The 20,709-nt window shown below is 40.1% G+C and overlaps 1 protein-coding gene across 1 annotated transcript in view; it reads right to left on the reverse strand.

Annotated features, from left to right (window-relative positions):
* The window catches only part of PER2 (period circadian regulator 2), a 1,339,110-nt gene that overhangs the window by 765,496 nt on the left and 552,905 nt on the right, over positions 1–20,709 (reverse strand). The window contains exon 14 of the mRNA XM_044070032.1: positions 5,469–5,577. Coding sequence (XP_043925967.1) covers positions 5,469–5,577 — 109 coding nt within the window. The remainder of the gene's footprint in view (positions 1–5,468; positions 5,578–20,709) is intronic.

Raw genomic sequence — 20,709 nt, forward strand, 5'->3', positions numbered from 1 at the left:
TATAATGTGCACTGTTAGTTGTTTACACTACTTTATATTCTAGAAATGGCAGTTCAAGAACTATAAAACCTCGATGCCATTAACTCTAAAACTATGCCAAAAATTTGTAAGAAACTCTTATAAAATTTGAAAGATGAGGTGCAGCATGTAGATGAATGGAGAACGTCTGGTTGCAAAGGAGGCAAATGAGATCCGAGGGACATATGTATTCAGGGAGGAAAATTCTTAAGGACCTCAAGGCTGAGTCCCAACGATTCCTGGCCTGATCCGACAAGAAGCTTGAGGACTTGTATATCGGATTAGATGGACTAAATGAATAGGATTGAAAGCTTCATAAAGTACAAGCTGGTTTCTGGTGCCCAACAATATTGCAACCATACTGTAGGGAGAGAAGTGACTTAAAGTAGAGTAAAACTGAAGCAGAGGATGGACTTTTCCTTACAGTAATAACTGTAAGAATAATTGGACACTCTAAACTGGCCCTAGGTGTGAGTGTGTGTGTGCCTTCGGTGGAAGGTTGGGCGCCAGGCTGGCAACTCGACATTGTAAAATCCACTGCCAATCATGAGCAGACAGGTGATCCGCTGTGGTGACCCCTAACCGGGAAAAGCTGAAAGAAGAAGAAGATAGATTACAGCTACCCAGCAGCAATATTTTTAGTCAAACCTACTGTGTGCTAAAGAGAGCAAAGATGTGCATTAGGGATATACAATGGAAGGAATCTAACTGAAAATCATCAATAGCTAGAATCATATGTGTGATTGCCATGCCTTAACTGCCAAAATAATGCTAATTTAATGCCTAACATCTAGTGATGGAAAAATAATGAAAACAAATAGTTATGTAAACTCTGGGAATATGACGATTTTTGTATTCTAAGAGCTAAATGTTACTGAAAAGAAAGATTATATAACTAACAACAACAGTCACCAGAAAATTAAAAATGTATACTATGATTGAGGAATGCACTGTATGTAAGACTGACTTAAGACTCATTAAATCAAGCACGTTGAAAACAACAAATTCAACCTCTATGAAAGGCTAAATTCCTGAAGCTAGTGGTCTTCAATGAGGCTTCAGATAAAATCCTACCCAAGTGACACTTAAGCAGGGCATTTTCTTATTTTCATTGGAGAAAAAGTAAAATTATCACCCCTTTGCTATTAGATAAAAGGAATCAGGAATAGTGATATACAGTACCAGAGTTGCAGCTTGTTCAAGTAGTGGCCAGTACCATTCTTTGATACAATATGATATAAGATATGATATGGCACCCCCGAACTCCTAAGTCCAAGATCTGTTCTCCATTCCCCAATTTGGCACTCATAGAACTGACAGGTCCTATTTCTCTGATCTTTTCAAGAAAAAAAATCAGCATTAAAATGTTTAAAATGCAGCAAACCACTTGTTATAAATAATACAAGTGCAAATTGTGAAAATGGGTTCGCTGCATTTACCACACCACCACTCAGCCAATTACTGGCATTCAAGAAACTTCCATCAGCAACTGCTGGCCATGGGCCATAACACTTTGCACCCAATGGCTATTCCCTTCAACCTACCTATGCCCTCTTCTGAGTTAACAACTGGTGGACTAAACCATAACACCCTTCATACAATCCATGTCACAGGCTGTTATTCTTTAATTGAGACAATTACCTCCAAAAATCCTGCTGCACAAAAACAGGGTTTGTATGGAAATCAGTGGAATAAAGAAATTCCTTCAGACCCAAAGAATTCACAACTTATGATCGGGTCTATACTGAATTATCGAAAGCCGTCAATGTTGAATTTGACATTGTTGGCACGAGAACAACGAAACTGCAGAACATCGAAGAAGTAAACGACATCTCCGCAAGGGGAGATTTCCATTTACTTCAATGTAGTGCGGCCGCAGAGTAGGTAAATTTAAGTAGTTGGGGGTGTGGGGGTGCAGCCCCCCACATGGGGGGTGCAGGGGGGCTTGTTCCCCTGCCTACACCATTTAGTTTTGTTTTTATCTTTTGTTTTAATTTTTTTTTTTGGAACGTTCGATGTTTTAACAGTTCGATCACTAAGGGTCGACCTTTAGTGATTCGAACTGTTAAATATTCGATGTTCCAATATAGACCCCTATGATCAGCTACAAGAAAGTAGCTGGCTGACTGCCTTACTAAGAAAAATGCTTCCACCCATGAGCTTCTAGAATTACTTAATGACAGGAACATGTATAATACTGACTACTGAATCAGCTGAGCTTTCTGGAACACACGGATAAAGTTATAATATACGACCCGGATGACCTGAGTTTCACTACACTCTTAGGCACTGAGCGACTTATGCCACTTCACCCATCCAGGATGAGGGACAGGGTGATTCTAGTCCTGCTCCTGTGCAAGTGGAGGCTTGCTTACTACTTGTGGATGCAGGACTGGGAGACATGTGCTTAGTAATTCCAAACCAGTGATGGCAGCCATTGTAAACAGTGTGTGTGTGTGTGTGTGTGTGTGTGTGTGTGTGTGTGTGTGTGTGTGTGTGTGTGTGTGTGTGTGTCTGCAAGCACATATCAGGGAAGGGCAGAGGAGACCAGATGGTGAAGTAGGAGCACATCAGTCATCAGGGACATGGTTAGGGCCACAAACATATATCCTCACTGTCAGGATGTCAGTGAGGACATAAACAATGTCATGGCTGCCTGTATAACCACTCCACCAGCCCACTCTCACCATCTCTGGAGAAATACTTTAGACAGGGGAATGAATGGACTGGGCCTGAACAAGGATAGCACAGTGGTCATCAGATACTGTAGGAAACGGCATTTGGAAGAAAATCTACTATTGAATACATGTATAAAATGCTTACGTATATCTTTTTCTTTTACCCAGGCAAAAAGAACCTGAAGTCTGTAGTTACTTCCTTTGTTTGGAACTTTTACTGCATCTGTTACATAGGAGACTTTTATTGCAGCAAGTTTTTCTTTTACTTTATGACGGTCTGCAGAAATAACTGGCTTTTGGAAATGAATCTGACTTTTACTGTGGTCTGTATAGTGAACTGACTCTGTGTGTGTCCACTGTGCATGTGTGTGTGTCCACTGTGCCCGTGTGTGTGTGTCCACTGTGCCCGTGTGTGTGCGTCCACTGTGCCCGTGTGTGTGTGTGTGTGTGTCTCTGCCCGTGTGTGTGTGTGTCTCTGCCCGTGTGTGTGTGTCTCTGCCCGTGTGTGTGTGTCTCTGCCCGTGTGTGTGTGTGTGTGTGTGTGTCTGTGCCCGTGTGTCTGTGCCCATGCGTGTGTGTGTCTGTGCGTGTCTGTGTGTGTGTGTGTGTGTGTGTGTGTGTGTGTGTGAGAGAGAGTCTGTGCCCATGTGTGTGTGAGAGAGAGTCTGTGCCCGTGTGTGTGTGAGAGAGTCTGTACCCGTGTGTGTGTGTGAGAGAGTCTGTACCCGTGTGTGTGTCCGTGTGTCTGTGCCCATGTGTCTGTGCCAGTGTGTGTATGTCTGTGCCCATGTCCGTGTGTGTCTGTGCCAGTGTGTCTGTGCCCATGTCCATGTGTGTCTGTGCCCGTGTCCATGTGTGTGTGTCTGTGCCTGTGTGTCTATGCCTGTGTGCGTGCCCGTGTGTCTGTGCCCGTGTGTGTCCATGTGTGTGTGTGTGCCTGTGTGTGTGTGCCTGTGCGCCCGTGTGTGTCTGTTTCAATCTGTGCAGCTTGGATGGTCATAAGAATAAACTCCACATCTTGAAAACACAACTAGTTCAACCTTTTCAGAGGGCACAGGGGAGTTGTTCTTCCAAATGAAATAACCAATCCAAACACGCAGCAACAGGAAATATCCAAAAAATACACTCAAGAAACAGTCACCGGAAACAAACTCCAACTTTTAATGGTGCTTCTGGTACCTCGGCAAACAGCACCATTAAAAGTTGGAGTTTGTTTCCAGTAACTGCCTCCTGAGTATATATATTTTTTAAATAAAATAACCACCCAGAAAAGCAAGAAATACTCAACCAGGGTAAAGTTATGTTTTCTCATCAATATCAAGCAAACTACTACAAAAGAAAGCTCAGCAGGACACAGGATTCACAGCTTACAAATATTACATTTAAGTTATATTTTATGACCTTCAGAACATGATGTCAACTAAAGCACAAGATCTGAAAACAAAAAGTTTATTTCCGCTGAGAATGACTAACTACCCAAAAGGTTTTTCTGTTCTCATAAGCCTCAAACTCAGAGTAAAAAAATCCATAACTGCAGGCTTGGTGAATGAAAATACCTTGGAAAATGGACAGCATCTACAGTAGGGTAAATAGCAGCAATCACAGGAGGGAAATATCAAAGGGCCAAAAAGTCTTCATAATACCACTAGATTGAAATCAAAGGATTTAGACCACAGGTTAGGATGATTTGTTAACCACAGGGTATAACAGACATGATGCTTGAAAAGATAGCCTCAGTATTAATCTCTGCATCTTTCATTCTCCTCCCACAGACCTGAAAAGGACTCCGACTCTGAAATGTCATGTTGGTGTGACAAGACACTCGGACTATAACAGCATGGAGCAAAACTCTATAATGCACTGGTGTCAAAAAACAGGAGACAAAGTACCAGTGAGTGACCTCAGGACTGAAACTTCTTCCAGAAGTACTTTGAAGTACAGGAAATTCATCTTTGGCCTTGCACTTGTGTGTCTAATGGAAACAGGCAGCCTGTAAATGCTTGACCACCCAGGCCCTAGTTTATATATACTCCTTAAAATAACCTTAGGGTATCAAAACTTGTCAGACACATCTGGGATGCATGGCTAAGCTTAAAAAGGCCCATGTGATCATTAGCTTAGTACATATCTATAAAGCTAAATAACAGATATTTCCTGTGCCACATTAAGATCATAAAGGCAGATTTCAAGTACCTATGATTGGATTCTCCTTCAGGAAAGGCAGGCACATCAGACACCTCCAGCGATAGAAACATTTTACTAATACTTTACCATCAATACATATTACTCACGGAGGACATGGAAAAAGTTATTTACGGAAAGTGTTTAAAATGAAATAGAGTGAAACTAATTATTAAAAAATTAGCTTCTTGTAGGACAAGTAGTTTTATTTAATCCCTAAGTGACGGAAGGAAAAAAAATGAACCGAAGAACATGGTACTTGTCACTTAAGAAGGCTATTTCAATTTCAGGTACTGTGTAGTAAACATTTGTGATGCACATTTATATGACAGCCTTCTTAAAATTCATCTCCCATTGTGCCATATTTTCTCCAGTAGCTAATCTTTGAGTTAAAGGATAAATGATGAAGAGTGATCTATAAAGGTCAGGTGACAAAAGGCAGTAGGATCCATTTTAATAGGTAGTAATTCACTGTGCTAAGGAGGCATCAAAAATAATTATGAAACATCCATATGTATGACTTACACTAAAAGGACAAATCCAAAACAAAAATAATGACCACAAATATGTACGCTCAATCAAGCGGCATACCTGCAACAGTACTCTGTGAATCTGTTCCGTTATTTCCTGAATATCAGGATCAAGAATAGGAACTTCTGTGTGCTCTGGAGATGCAAACACATCTTCATTTACAGGACCCCTAGACACAGAACAGCAAGCTGTAATGCTTGAAGCATATGCCAAGTATTTTGTTTATGTCAAATGTACCAATCTTGCAAAACAGTAAAAACATGATTATCATGCAGAAATGTATACAATCTATTGAAACTAACAAAATGTGTAATACTACCACTAGCCTTTTTAACTAAAGTGGGCCCAAACTCCTGCGCTCTGATTCCATTAGCTAAGATGCAAGTAACAAGATTTTTCCAGCTATGACAAGTCAATGCAACTTGAATGATATAACAACCCCCAAAAATCAGTGTGAACAAATATTGTAAGATCTTTAATTCTGTTGTGTTTCTAGCTATTGCTAAAGCTTTATACATTCAACAAAATGAAGAACAAATACACGTTTAAGTGTTTCCAATTTGACATATCAAAATTAGTGACTGCTACTTGCATCATTTCATTACCAGTACAAGCCAATAATGTGCACATTGCCAAGTGAAGATGATTTAATTTAGCCTTCCTGAAACACTCCAAAGCACCCAATATATGTCCACTGCATGGACAAGAAATATATACACTCTGTTTCAAATGTGACCATAATGCTATTTTACCTGCTCCATTAGAGTACTTCTGCTTACGAAGAAACCTGTTATCATATGCAACTCTGTTCTATTTTCAGTGATGACCTTTAAAATTCTATCGATACATCTTCCTAACAAACTGTGAAAACCACTGATTTGCAGATAAAATCTGTATAGTCCAGCAGATAGTAAGAACGGATGCTACAAGAGACAGACAAAATGGTTCATGATATCCATAATCAGTTACATTTACAGACAGTAACCAAGAATTAACTCCAGATCTAAATTTTAAAATAATTTCTGATACTCTGCACAACTCTTAACATGCTTCCCTTGGCTCTGTTTCTGTCTGTATTATACAGTACACTGGAGAAGGAAGAAACAATTATGTACAGAGTATTGTATTACAATTACATTATCTTTAACATGTTTCTTTGCTCACTGACTGGATAAGCCACGGAAATATCTTCTGGTAAAGTAAGATGTTCCCTACATCTGTAAACAAAGTTTTTATTCTTTTTTTTTTTTTTTTAATGTGGACCACTGAGAAGATCTGCAGTCAGCAAAATGTGCTGATTATAGCACTGTGCTATTGTTTTTCTAACCTTATCACAGCTGCAAACCAAAAGTTACAGGACTGCTTCTCACAAATGAAAAAGAGGTAAGCCTGTAAATGCTTGTCCACCCAAGCCTTAGTTTATAGACAATGTGTTATATTAAATGTCTCAAACTACATCCATTTTTTTTACAATAAAGCTTTGAGTGGTTCACGTCTCCTTCATATCAGTTTCTGCCTGGAGAAGGAATGCCACTGAAACGGTATAGGTCATAAGTGAGGAACCTACACACAATTTGCAACACACAAAACAGGTGAAAAGACTGTAAAAAACAGTAGGCAAGCACTTAGGTTGCCTGACAGATTTTGAACTGTCACATGATACCAGACCCAGTCTAACTGCTAGCTCAGGCTCGCTGTTAGCTCTAGGCTTCATTTTTAGCCTGTCTTTGTATCCTACTTGTCCAACACCTTAACATGCAAGTTAGAAAAACAAATTACAGAACCAAAAGGTTCATAACTTAAAGCAGTCAAAAAAGAATACACAACTATTTAACTCCCTGATCACTTGGATGGGGTGGACTTGTCAGTAATCTTAACCTCCTTCACCTCCAGCTAACATTTATATTTCTTAAATTTAGTACGTCATGGGCAACTGCAATATCAAGTCTGCCAATGGCTTTTCATCATAAGTAGTTCACCACCATGAAATGCAATACAAGATTAAGCATTCTGAGAAGTTGCCATAGTCAAATGTTTAGTATACAAACGATTCACAGATAGGTAGTGGTGGTACTATAACCTAGGGTCCCCTATAAGCAGGCTGTCTGCACAATGTTAGCTGCATATTGAGTTCTTCTCACTGGAACATGCAAAAACTGCCTAAAACACATTACATATTCCACACTTCGAATGTTTACATATACACTTGAACTAGCCCTTATTTTTCAGAAGTTAAAAATGTTTTTTTCAGCTGCTGTACTGCCCAATACAACTCAATAATGCATCCTTGCCCACAGATTTAATTTCTGTATACAGCAAGTTTCATACATTCCTTAACCTCTAAATGCTCAAGTCAGTAACTAATACTTATCTTTGTAAAGGAACTCCAAATCACCTTAGTACTATTACTCAATATGTTGTTTACATGCCCATGCCTCTGCTGAAAACAATCCTGATCCAGACACTAAATCAGTGATCAAACAATATTGTGCAAGTGCATAAATGTCCATCAATGAAGAGATTTATCCATGTGGTGATCTAATGCACCCAAGAGAATAAACTGTCTTATTTTCTTTACGGACTCAAGACTTTCTCAGTGAAAAAGATTTTATTCAGTATTCCCATATGACATACTCTGATGAGGAAGTCTTTGATGGGAATGTCATTGCTTGAATGTCTGAATACCCCCCAGAACAACAGCGCTTCCCCAATGAAGATGACTTCCATGCTTAGTGCTGCAGGTACAGACAGTTATTCCATATGAGACTGGGGAATTAAGAAACAGAAAAAAGTGATAATGAATACTATACTACTGAAAAATGGTGCTGTCTCATGAACTTTTAAATGAGTCATGGCTTCATTCAGTTTATATTACCACCACACACCCCAAACCTGGACAAACTTCTTTATTCGACAGAAGTCTGTCTCAAAAGTATTTTCTGAACTGACAGAGAGCAGCTGCACCTGCAAAACACAGTCAAAGACACCGTGGAGACAACACCCATAAGGACTTTTGGGCACATTTGATTGTTACCTAGATCTCTTCACTGATGGGCACTTAGGCCCTTGTTCAATACTTACTGACAACTGTTCTGGTCTTTGATAGGGCCAGGACTATATTCAGAGGCATGAAAGCCTTCTTTGAAGTACATAAAGCAAAAAATAAGCAAAGCACAGAATACAGTACAATAAGGGTAATGTGCAGTTCTTGTACACAGAGAATGACTCTCCCTATCAGCAAAATCTTCATTATTTTGGGTGACAAACTATCCTTAAATAAACTGGGACACATATACCTCCAATGTAAGGTATACACAGAAATTCCTAGACTTAATAAACAAAAGTACAGTTGTTTGCACTTACTCATATCAGTAGATCATCAAATTCCTCACAGCGACAGTAGTCTTTAGGCTATATGGGTTGTTTTCTGCCTAGGAAACAACAGGCCATCTTCAAAAAGCTCAGCGACAGTAGTCTTTAGGCTATATGGGTTGTTTTCTGCCTAGGAAACAACAGGCCAGCTTCAAAAAGCTCCCCCTCCCACACACACACACACACACACACACACACACACACACACACACACACACACAAACTAATTCTGACTGCTGATTGCCTAATCCTAAGGAGGTAAATGAGCAGAGATTATATTTCTTCAGGACATTGTTGCCCATACAAAGAGAACCGTATCAAACAACCAATAATAGCAAAAAATCATACAGAGTAGAAAAACACAAAACCTTATTTTGTCAGAGGCAGCGAAAACTGTTCAGGGATGGGGGATGGGGGAGGGTGAAAGGGGCACTTAGTGATCTAAAAAGGGCATTTTTTAAAAACCATTTACTACCACAGCATAGGTTCACTTGAAGAACATTTTAAGCTTAGCCAATTTCCCTTCTGGTGCTTGAATTAACATTTCCGGATTGGTCTTACCTAACTCATGGATGATAATTGTATATTAGCCCTAGTGAGAATAACTGTGATCATACCATAGATGATTTGAGGGGACCCATGTAAGGGATGCAGCATTTAGGAACTACCTCTATCCATTAGTGGCACGTGGGGCAATCCTGGAGTACATTTTATATTACCCATCCTTAGATCCAAGTTGCATCTGAATACAGACAGGGATGAGCTTTGTTTTACTTGAATGGATAGTCTGTTCTGGTACAGTGGTAGCCTCTGTGATATATATACATCTCTCCACAACATTCAGCTTAGATACCTGGACTGAGTATTTCTGATGCTATTTGACTTGCTGATGTTCACTAGGTCCATCAGTATTAGGCTGGAGGATGCCTCGTATGCCACACACGTCACCTCTAAGCACTCTGTAGGGTACTGAGTATAGTGATAATTCTTGAGGTGGTCCATGCAAGACCTATTGTTTAGGACTTGTGTCTTTGGTAAGGTATCTTTGTTGCATCAGTCTGGAGAGATACATGCCAAAGTGGGCATTACACAAACTGACTGACCTAATGAGGGCTTTGTAAAGGGGGACAATAACATCTCTAGATCAAGTCACAATTAATTTGTTTATAAGCTGTTCGATACAGAAAGACTTTCTTATGACTCTGGGCACATGTTGGTCAAAAGTTAGGTCACTGTGCACACAAGTTCACATGTTGGTCAAACGTTAGGTCACTTTGGACACAAGTTCCCAAATGCCAAATAAGTGGGTCAGTTCTCAGGGGGAATAGTCAATTTGGCAGTTCCCTGGAGTAGATGACTTCCCAAAGGATACCATAATGTATTTTTTAGAGTTTAGTTTTAATTCATGATTCTGGCACTAGTTACTGTTTGATAGAAACCTTCCTGCATGATGGTCAAGTCATTTGGAGTTTCAATAACTGCTCCTAGCTTGCAGTCATCTCAAACATAGTCGGCCAAAGCCCACTGATATTTCCTTTTACTTTTAAGATGTATATGCCAAACAGAAAAAGACTGCCTAGAATGTATCTGGGTGGGCTTGCTGCCACTTCAGCTGAGGGCCACAATCCACAGAACTGTACTGACATGTTCAACAATATGACTATTATTAATTATTAAATAACAGTGAAAACCATAAACTATCATTAGTTGGAATGAAACAACAAAGTGTCAGTTGTAATAAAAAAGGCACTTTCTAAAAGTGCTTATTTTTTTTACAACTAACACTTCGTTGTTGTCATTCCAACTTCTGATCTATAGTAAATAATGCAAAATACCAGAGCTGGATCATGGCTAAGTGGGGCCCTAGGTACGGCAATAGACTGGGCACCCCCCAAAGCAGCCCCTCCTGCAACAACCATGTATCGCTCCAGCAGCAGCCTCCTCCCCAGCCACTCCAGTGTTCCATTACTTGGTTATTTCTCCTCAATTCCCATAAACACTGTTGAAATCTGTCAGCATGCATACTGTTTTCTTATTTACTTCTACAATTACAGAAATTGAAATAAAACAGCACAAACACTGAGCCATTTGCTAAACAGACAATACTGTCTCACAATGAAAACAGACTTGGCATGAGCAGTAAACTTCTCTGCCCTTGAAACTCGCATTCATTGAAACGGCAAGAAACCCCACATTCATTTTGCATTTCGCCAGTGGAGGACTAAGCTTACTCTGGGCTGTTTTCAAACCATAGGGTCCTTACACATTTTTAGACCCATGCATACATGTATGCGTTCTTTGATTTACCTTCCGGATTGTATTAAATTATATTCCTTGTACAATACAGCACCACTTGTTAGAATGTGTTTTAAATATGTAGTTTTCAACAGTCTTCTAGTAAGCAATGAAACACAATGTATGAACTAATAATGACAAAACTACCCATTTCAGAAAATTTCAACCATAAAAGGCCACTCAAACTTCTGTCATTACAATCCACCAATATCAGTAAATATGTAAAATCTCTGCAGAAGTAAGTCATCTAAATAATTCCACATTAAAGGGATCTGTAACTAATGAAGAGGTTGCTGCTAGCAAATAACTTTCATTGTTTCATCTACAAATAAAGTGCCTGTTGCCCTTGAAGAATAAATCACCTATGTTACATTAAAAAAAATAAGCTAGTAATATTTCAATAGGAAATGGATGGTAAACTGATAACAGGTTCAGAGTTAATGTGTAACTCCTCCAAAGGAGGACATTCACAGGACTGCAGCACCAACTCCCTTTAAAGTACAACACAGTACATTATCAGTGATCCATCTACATACTGTGGGAGTAGAACCCACAGCCTTCTGCATCAAAAGCAAGTATGCTACCTCTTGTGCTACTAACAATGCAAACAGACTTAGCAAAAGCAGCACTAAACTTCTCTTCCCCTGAAGCTCTCAGCTTCTTGTAAAATCCACTTGACACTCGACTAAATCTCTCAACTTCACAGCACAGGAAATTTGGAAATAGCCAAAATGTATTGGTGTGTGTGTGTGTGGGGGGGGGGGGGGGGGGCAAAGGCCAAAACCAGGGACACATATTAAATTCTTTTGTATAATCTTAGAAAGCTGCTAAAATAAATTGTTTTTGTGATGCCATGTGTTTCCTGAAAGACAGGAAGACAAACTTAAAGGGTTATCATTATTTAGTGAATTCAGTTCTCACTAATTTGCCAGAAAACCAGATATTTTAAGAGGAATAGACCAAAAGTATCAGCCAAATATTCTGTGAAAATCTGGATAGTTGAGAGCTATGGACTCAACTCCCTGAATTACAAGTGGTGATACGGGTAGAGAATTCAGGCTCTTGTTCCTTGTACTAACCACCAGTTATACCTAACTGGGACATTTTACACACACACACACACACACACACACACACACACACACACACACACACACACACACACACACACACACACACACACACAATCACAAACACACCTCTCCTCAATACTGGAATAAGAGAACACTTGAGGGCAGCATCCCCTTAAACCTAAATGAATCATCATGAAATCGTCTCTCCTTACCATTCTGGCAGCAATGATCAGCACTTGGGGGTGGGGATGGGGCATAATAAATCAGAGCAGCACCTTCTTAAACCTGAGAAAACTCTCCTCCCATTAATAAATCAGAGGAATAAAAGAGTAGTTGGGGGAAGCATCTCCTTAAACCTAAACGAATCACGAATGGGATCTCTCTAACGTTCTGGCAGCAATGATCACCACTTGAGGGGGGTACCATAACTCTCCTTAAAAGCTGTACCTTATACCCGAGAACAGCTCGTTAGTTTAACTTCTGTGTGCTTGAGTTTAAATCGACATTAGCGTGCGACGCATGCATGAGTCTTGCAACTGTAAAGTGGGAGGGTGCTTCCTCCCCCTTGCTCTATGGTTCTGGCGCCCTTTATTTTGCACCCCAACTACAACTATATGCAACAGTAGAGAGGGCTGGGTGCGACTACTGCAGAAGTGAGGAATTCGAACGTCTACTGCTTTGGGTAAGTGTAACTTATACAACCATGCTATGTTCATCATTCCAACCGATGCAGTAAAAATATGGGTTATCAAAGCCTATCTAATCTGGAAGGAGGAAGAATATGCATCTAGAAGCCCCCAGAGAATGGTCCTACCAAAACTAGTTCTGGATTCAGAATGCAAAATGCTGGGTTCATGTATTTTTTAGAAACCACTGCATCTTTCTCATATGTTACTTGGCTAGGGGAATAATGAGAATCACAGAAGCCATGAACCTTAGGAGCCTTAGAAGTTCTCTTGTAGAAGTCTGAGAGGGATTGGAGAAGTTCAAGAAAAATTCCAGATAGAAATCCACCTTTTCTTGTGTCCCTTAAGGTTGGGTAGGTGCTGTGTTAACATTAACTTAATGTTAACACTCTAACCTTTTAATACAATACCTCACTTGGGAGTTGAAAATAAACGTACAAAATTAGGCATAAGCCCATATGTCACCCAATGGATAGCCAGATGGCTCACTGATAGAAAACAAGTTAGGATTGGGGAATTGACCTCCAAAAAAGACGCCAGTTACTAGTGGAGTCCCACAGGGATCAGTGCTGGAGCCTCTCCTTTTTGCATCTACTTCTCTGAAAGCAAGGTAACCATCAAAGACCTCTGCCTGACCAAGTCTGCAGATGACTGCAACTTAGACATGGTCACTGAATCCCCTAAAGACAGATACCCTAATAAGAGGGCATGGTGTAGACTGGCACCAGAGCCATGAACTAAAACTCAATGCAAAAACAATGCATAGCAGTACCTCTTGGAAAGACTCCCACCCCTAGAAGTTTCCGTATTAATAATTGCCACCCCTGGAAGTTTCCATATTGATAATTTACCCCTAAAAGTAGACCCAGTGATCAGGGGATCAGAGAACACATGTTGACAGTAACCTGACCTTTGACCATCACATGTCAACTGTGGTGAGAAAAAAAAATCATTCTATGCTGAAAACTTATTAGTAAAGGCATGGCAACTAGGTCCAAGTAGGTCATGGTTCCTCTGTACTTGACTCTCATCAAATCAGTCATTGAATACAATGCTCCCTTCATCGTGTACCTGACTATAAACTTGAAACAGCTTGAGAGGTCACATAGCTTCCTCACAAAAAGAATGCAGGGAGTAAACAAGCCCTATGCAGACTGTCTCAAAGCCCTGTACTTTTATTTGGTCTCCTACAGACTTCTGCATGGCGATCTATTCCTAGCCTACAAGGCATCCTCTCATCTTACGCTGCTAGATCTGTTGCATATTTGGAAAATGAAAAGCATTAGAAATATCTGTGTTTAGGACTTAAACCTAATCAGAGATTTAACAGGACATGTTGGAGGGACAGTCAAGTGTTTCAAAGATTACCCTTCTCTGCAAAAGGCTTCTCTATCCATGTGAAGCAAAGCTCATCCTTAACTCTATTCAAATTTAACTTGTACAAATGGATGGGAACACTTACAACCCTAATGGATAGGGGCAGCTTGATGTGTACATGCCTAATACCATAACCATAAAATTATTTTGGGTATTGACACTTCAACAATGGAAAATCAGGGATAAGCTCGACTAGGCTTAAAATTGTTCTTGGGCCAATGGCCTAGTAACCACTTATGAACATATAATCAGATTGAAGGTGAAAAAAAGAAATGTATTTGCCTGAGATACCTTATATAGTAAATGCCCCCCCCCCCCTTTTTTTTTTAATGGAATGACAGCTAGGTGTCAGGATGATTACAGGCAACATTCACATATCCTACAGGGCTAGCAGTACAGGAGGGATGGAACAGGAATGAAGCCTTTCCATATGCAACACATAGTATCCTCTCAGTTCAGAGGAAACATCTATTTGTGCCCAAAACAATAACTCATTCATACTGGCTATGGTATAATTAAAAGAAAATTCTACCACAGGAGGTTAAAAAATTAATATTTCCTCACAATCAGAAAGATGAGCTTGGGAATCTCTAGAAGAGGAGGCTCTATCCCAGTCAAAGTCAGAATCATCACACCCTGTTTCCTCGGAAATTACTTCACAGGGGATGCCCACCTGTAATGGCTTCTGTGTACTGGGATTCACTTCCTAGAATGTCTGCCTTGCCAAGGTAAGAAATTCATCTTTCTTAACTGTAATTTTTTCAGATGAACATTTAATATTTTGCTTTTTCTTAACAGGGGTTCTTATGTAAGAAGAACGACTCAGCGGAGGAATGTCTGCTCAATCTAATACTCTCTGAGAAGGATCTTCTGAAATGTCACCAAGAACTAAAAAGATGGCTGTCTCGTGCCTCTATTAGACACTGAAACAGCTGAAGACACAGCTACCCCCCCCCCCCCCCCCCCATCGGTTCATGACAGCTAAAAGGACTGCAACAGAGGAAGCTGGAGAACTTAGTGAATGTTCTGAGGAATAACTAATGGCCACTGTAGGAGTAGGATCACCCAGGGACAGCTGAGGCAGAGATGGAGCCCATGACAATGGCAATGACCCCTTGGTAAATGACTGTTTCTTTCAAGATATGGTTGGAAAAGAACCAGCAAGACTGGAGTAAGTATCTATGCTGCAGCCAAAGAAGAAGAGCTAAAAGAGAAAAGCTTTGATGGACAGAGTCGGTTGGAAGGTAAATTGTTACAGAGTGTTCACAAGCAGCACACTTATGCTCTCAACACTTTTCTCAGCCTATTCACAAGCAAAAAGCAAAATACCAATGCCCTGTCAGTACCTTGTTAAAACACTTAAACTGACAGAATACGATATGGCCGGTAGGTTGTCACAAAATGAACATGAGAACTACACTGATACATATATTCTTGCTGTAACACTTATCACAAAAAAAAAATCAAAGTTTACACATACCGTTCAAAAATTCTCACAAAAATAGCCCTCAGTTTAACAGATTCTAATACGTAAGAATAACAGTCCCTGACTGGAAACTGATGGCAGTGTAAAAAAATACCATGTTTTCTTTAAGGGGAAACACCATTTTTAGTCTAAAATATATTATTTTTCTAAAAAGAAAGTTCAGTTGTGTAAAATCTTATAACAGTAGATATCCTTCTCTTCACTGTTGCAGTATTCTTAACAGAAGGAATTCCCTGCCAAGGGTAGCCCAACATCTGGCCAGTACATCAAAACCTTAGGAATTTATAGACATTCTATGTCACAGGTATGCTCACTTCTCAAGGTGTAGGGCATAAAGGTGATGTACGGACGTACAAACCTCAGAAATGAAAAGCTCCAGGAGGAACAATTATTTCCAGGAACTAGGAGGAATACCTGCATCAAGAAGGAGGATACAGAAAAGCATTCTAGGCCAGGAAGACAGAAGGAATAAGGCAGAGCAAAAAAGGGGGAAGGAGGAACGGAGGGAATACTGCAATAGTGAAGAGAAGGGCATCGACTGTTATGGATAGACTTTACACAACTGTACTATGTCCTTCCATATCACTGTTGCAGTATTCCTAATAGAAGGGAGAGTACAAAAGCTCAAAAGGAAACTTGGAAGGAGGAACACACAGAACAGATCTCTAAAAACCAGTGCAGGATAGCTCTGGCAAAGCCAGCTCTTGCCCTGGAAATAACATCCAACATGTAATGCTTGGTGAAAATATGGACAAAAGACCAGGTAGCTGCTTCAAGGATGGAACTGGTATCCAATTCTTTGAAAAAATGGAATTTGGAGAGGCAAGAGCTCTACTAGAATCAGCCTCTACAGAGCAGAAAGACATTTACCATGAAAGTAATAAAAATAAATGGCCTTACAGATACAGGAGGATATGGTTTGTTTAGAAACAGAGAAACAGCTAAACCCAGATATCTGGGATGAAAGCAAACAAAAAGTTGCTCACATTTGCAAATGGCCTTAGTCTTATCCAAAACTACGAAAAGGAAAAAAATGAAGGCAAATTAATAGACTAATTAAGAGACAACTTTAGCCACCTTGGGCATAAAAGAAGGATTAGTACGAAGAGACACCCTGTCCCCTATGATAAACCAAGAAAGGAGGAACAGCCATAAGAGCCTAGAGTTCATAGACTCTTTTAGCTGAAATAAAGGCCAAAAGAACAGTCTTCCAAGCACAATGTTGCAAGGAAGCTGAAGCTGTAGGCTCAAAAAGAGCCAGAGTCAATTTTTCAAGCACAAATTTAAAGTTGCAGGAAGAAGGAAAGGTTTCTTGGGAGGCCTGATATGAAGGATGCCTTTAAGAAATTGTCTGAGCTCAAACCTAGATGCAAGAGGAGGATTCAAAGGCAGACAAGCAGAAATAGCTGAAAGATGAGCTTTAACTGAAGGACATGTCAACCCAGTATGGAGCAATTCACACAAATGAGAACACCAAAGGCATCCCCACTGAAAATGTATCCTGGCTACGAGAAAGGCACCAAACATCAAATCTTTTCCTTTTGGACAAATATGATTTCCTGGTAGTGGGCTTCCTGGCCTCCTGCAGATTCTGAAGCATATCCTCAGAAAAGAGGTGCCTAAAGGGATCTAAATACTATCATCTACAGCATCAGATGAAGAGTGGACAAGTGAGGATGGATCAGAGATCCCTTGTCTTGTGAAAAAAGGACCACCCTGTGATGTAACTTGTGGTGAATGCCCCTGGCTAAGTGAATAAGCAGAGGGAACCAATGCTGTCTGGGCCAAAAGGGAGTCACCAGCAGGACTGTGGAGGAGTCTTGCTTGATCTTGAGCAGGACCGTTGGAATCAGGGTAAGGGGAAGGCATAGAAAAAAAAACCCTACCAAGGAAAAGATAATATAGCCACCTTCCAGCCCAGAGGGCTTGGAACTCTGGCAAGGAAAAGAAGAAGTTGTCTGTTCAAATGGAAGGCAAAATGATCTACATGTGGAGTACACCACCAATGGACAATGCCCAGAAACATCTCTGTGAAGCATCCATTTGTGAGCCTGTGTACTGTGCCTGCTCAATTTTTGCTCTGAAAGAATGCAGACAGCCTGAAGAGTCACTTGATACTGGACAGCTAGATCCCAGACCTGAACAGCAATTCTGCAAAGAATGTAGGGCCGCCTCCCCCTTTCTTGCTGATATGCCACATCACTGTGGTACTGTTTGTGAAGACTTTGAGAGGCCTTGGAAGAAAGAGGAAATGAAAAGCTTGAAGAGCTAAAAGGAGAGCTCTCATCTCCTTTATGTTGATGTGATATGACCGCTGATAAGGAGACCAGAGACCCTGGACCTTGAAGGAAATGAAGGAGGCTCCCCACACCCTGTCCAAGGCATCCGAGAAAAGTTCTTGAGATGGGCCTGAAGACAGAAAATGAAGTACTGGGTTGAGAGAAAGCTGATGAATCTACAACTGAAGTGAAGTTTAAGGCATGGAAGGAACAAGGAAATCCAGTGGATGACAGTGCTGAAGCTGTACTGACTTGAGGAACCACTGTAATTTTCTAATATGGCTTCTGGCTAGAGGCAGCACATGAATGGTGGTGGTTATGAATACAAGAATTCTGAGAAAATTGCTGGCTATGAAAGAAGCCAGAAGAAGATGAGATTAAAAAAAGGTGATCAGAGACAGTGCATTGGGTAGAGGCAGATATTCACAAAATGTAGACCAGAAGACTGTGGCAAGCAAATAAATTTAATATAATGCTAAAAAGCACATAGTAAAGAGAACAAACAGACTGGTTTCGGCTCAAGTAAAAGCAACCTTCTTCAGTACATACATTTAACAAATAGAACCATCCCCTTTTCCCTTGTATAGTCAGCAAGTGAGGCTTAATTAATACACTTAATATTTAAAGGCGCTCATTCAATCCAGGAAAAAATAAACCCCCCAACTTAATAATCCATATTTTTCTCCATATGATTAAGAGGCTGATGCCAACCAATCTTGCTAGATCTATTACACCTGATACAATCAATAATAGCAAAATAAAAGGATGCATCATTGTGTGAAACAGTATGTTTATAAAGAGCATTAGTAATTCTCTGATCTCTAATATCACTAAAATGCTCCCCAATCCTGAATTTAACCGGACGTGATGTCTGGCCAATATAAAATGTGGAACAACTACACATAGCCAGGTAAATGACCCAATCAGTTTGACAATTGCAAAAAAAGAAATGCTATACACTTGACTAGTATTTTTGCTGCTAAAGTCTTTGGTTTTGCAAATTCTAGAACAGTATACACAGTGACCACAGGGAAGACAACCAACCAAATGGTCCCCAACTAGAGTAGATTGAATCTGTGGAACCTGCTGGCTACGTCCATGTTTATAGTGACTCAAGATAGACCCCAGGTTCCTACCCTTCCTATAGGAGAAGTAGCATCTATTATTCAAAATCCCATAAAGTTTATCTGCTAAAAGAATATTCCAGTGTCGTTGGACACTGTTAGTTAGAGCAGCAGTGTTCCTACCATAAGTAGTCACAAAACAAATAGCTGACTCACGCTCTTGAGGCTTAACCTTATATTCTAGAAGAGAATCCCTATGCATGGAATCCACAATGTTCTTAGCATGCAGTAAATGTCCTACCTTATAACCCCTGTTCAAAAACCGGGAAGTAAGGTCGTCCCTGTACGCATATGAGGCATCCTCTGAACAAATGAGTTTCATTTTCATATATTGTGACTTTGGAATATTCTTACACATATGTGGAGGGTGATAGCTGGTGGCAAGGAGAAAGGAATTGTACTCTGGGTATTTACAGTAAATTTCAGAACTTAAGAGTACTATCCATTTGCCTGGTCACCAATACCTCCAAGAATGTAATACAGTCTTTACTGAATTGTATTCCCCACTTATTTTCATTTAAGTAGTTGACAAATTCTTGTAGGTTCTCAGAATCCGATCTCCATACCAACCAGCAATCATCCAAATATCTCCTCCATAGGTCCTCCAAAAATATATTATGAGAACTATCGTAAATAATCTGCTCTTCAATATATGCCATAAATAAATCGGCATATATTGGGGCGAAAGAAGCCCCCATAGGCGTACCCTGAATTTGAAGATAACAAGCATCACGATATAGGAAAAGATTTTTAGTAAGGATATGTTCGGCTAATCCTAATAGAAGTGTATTAAATCCAGGTGAATACAATCCAGATCTGGAAAGCCAATATTCCAAAGCATCAATACCCGCTCAATGAGGAATATTAGTATAAAGGGCAGTTACGTCAAGGGTACAAAGTAACAATCCCGGTTCTAACTGTAGTTCAGAAATTATCTGAAGAAATTTGGTTGTGTCCTGTATGCGAGCATGTACCCACTTCAAAAGGGGTTTAGGGTACTTGGTTAAAAATTGGGACAATGGTTCTGTTAATGAGCCCCTTCCCGATACAACTGGTCTGCCAGGGGGATTCCATGGGTGTTTATGTATTTTAGGGAGAAAATAGATATATTGGGAAAGGGGGTCTGGTACAGATAGATGGTAAAATGTCTGGTTCGAAATAATACCCTCATCTTTAGCTAAAGTTAAGAATTCATCAATCTGTTTCTTAAAGGAAGGGGTGGGATTAAGAGTCAAACATGTATAATATCGCCCATCCGAAAGTTGCCTCATGGCTACAACATTATATTGAGCCCAATCTTGGACTACAACCGTCCCACCTTTATCAGCAGACAATATAACCAATTTGTGGTTATTAGCCAATTCCTTAATACATTCCAGTTCAATCTTTGAGAGATTATTCGATCCAACACCAGACTCTCTAGAATAGAAATGTATATCTCTAAGGACACTATTCTGAAACATTTGCACATTAGAGTTCATAGGAGGTGTAAACGTAGATCTACGATATCTAAATTCATCCTGGACCCCACTGGAATCTCTATCCTGAAAAAATAACCGTAGGTTAAGCATTCTACAGAAAGCTATAATGACATTGGCTAAACTGTCCT

Source organism: Protopterus annectens, chromosome 4.part1 (assembly GCF_019279795.1).
Source record: "Protopterus annectens isolate FY-2018-M chromosome 4.part1, PAN1.0, whole genome shotgun sequence".
NCBI classification, from domain to species: Eukaryota; Metazoa; Chordata; order Ceratodontiformes; family Protopteridae; genus Protopterus; species Protopterus annectens.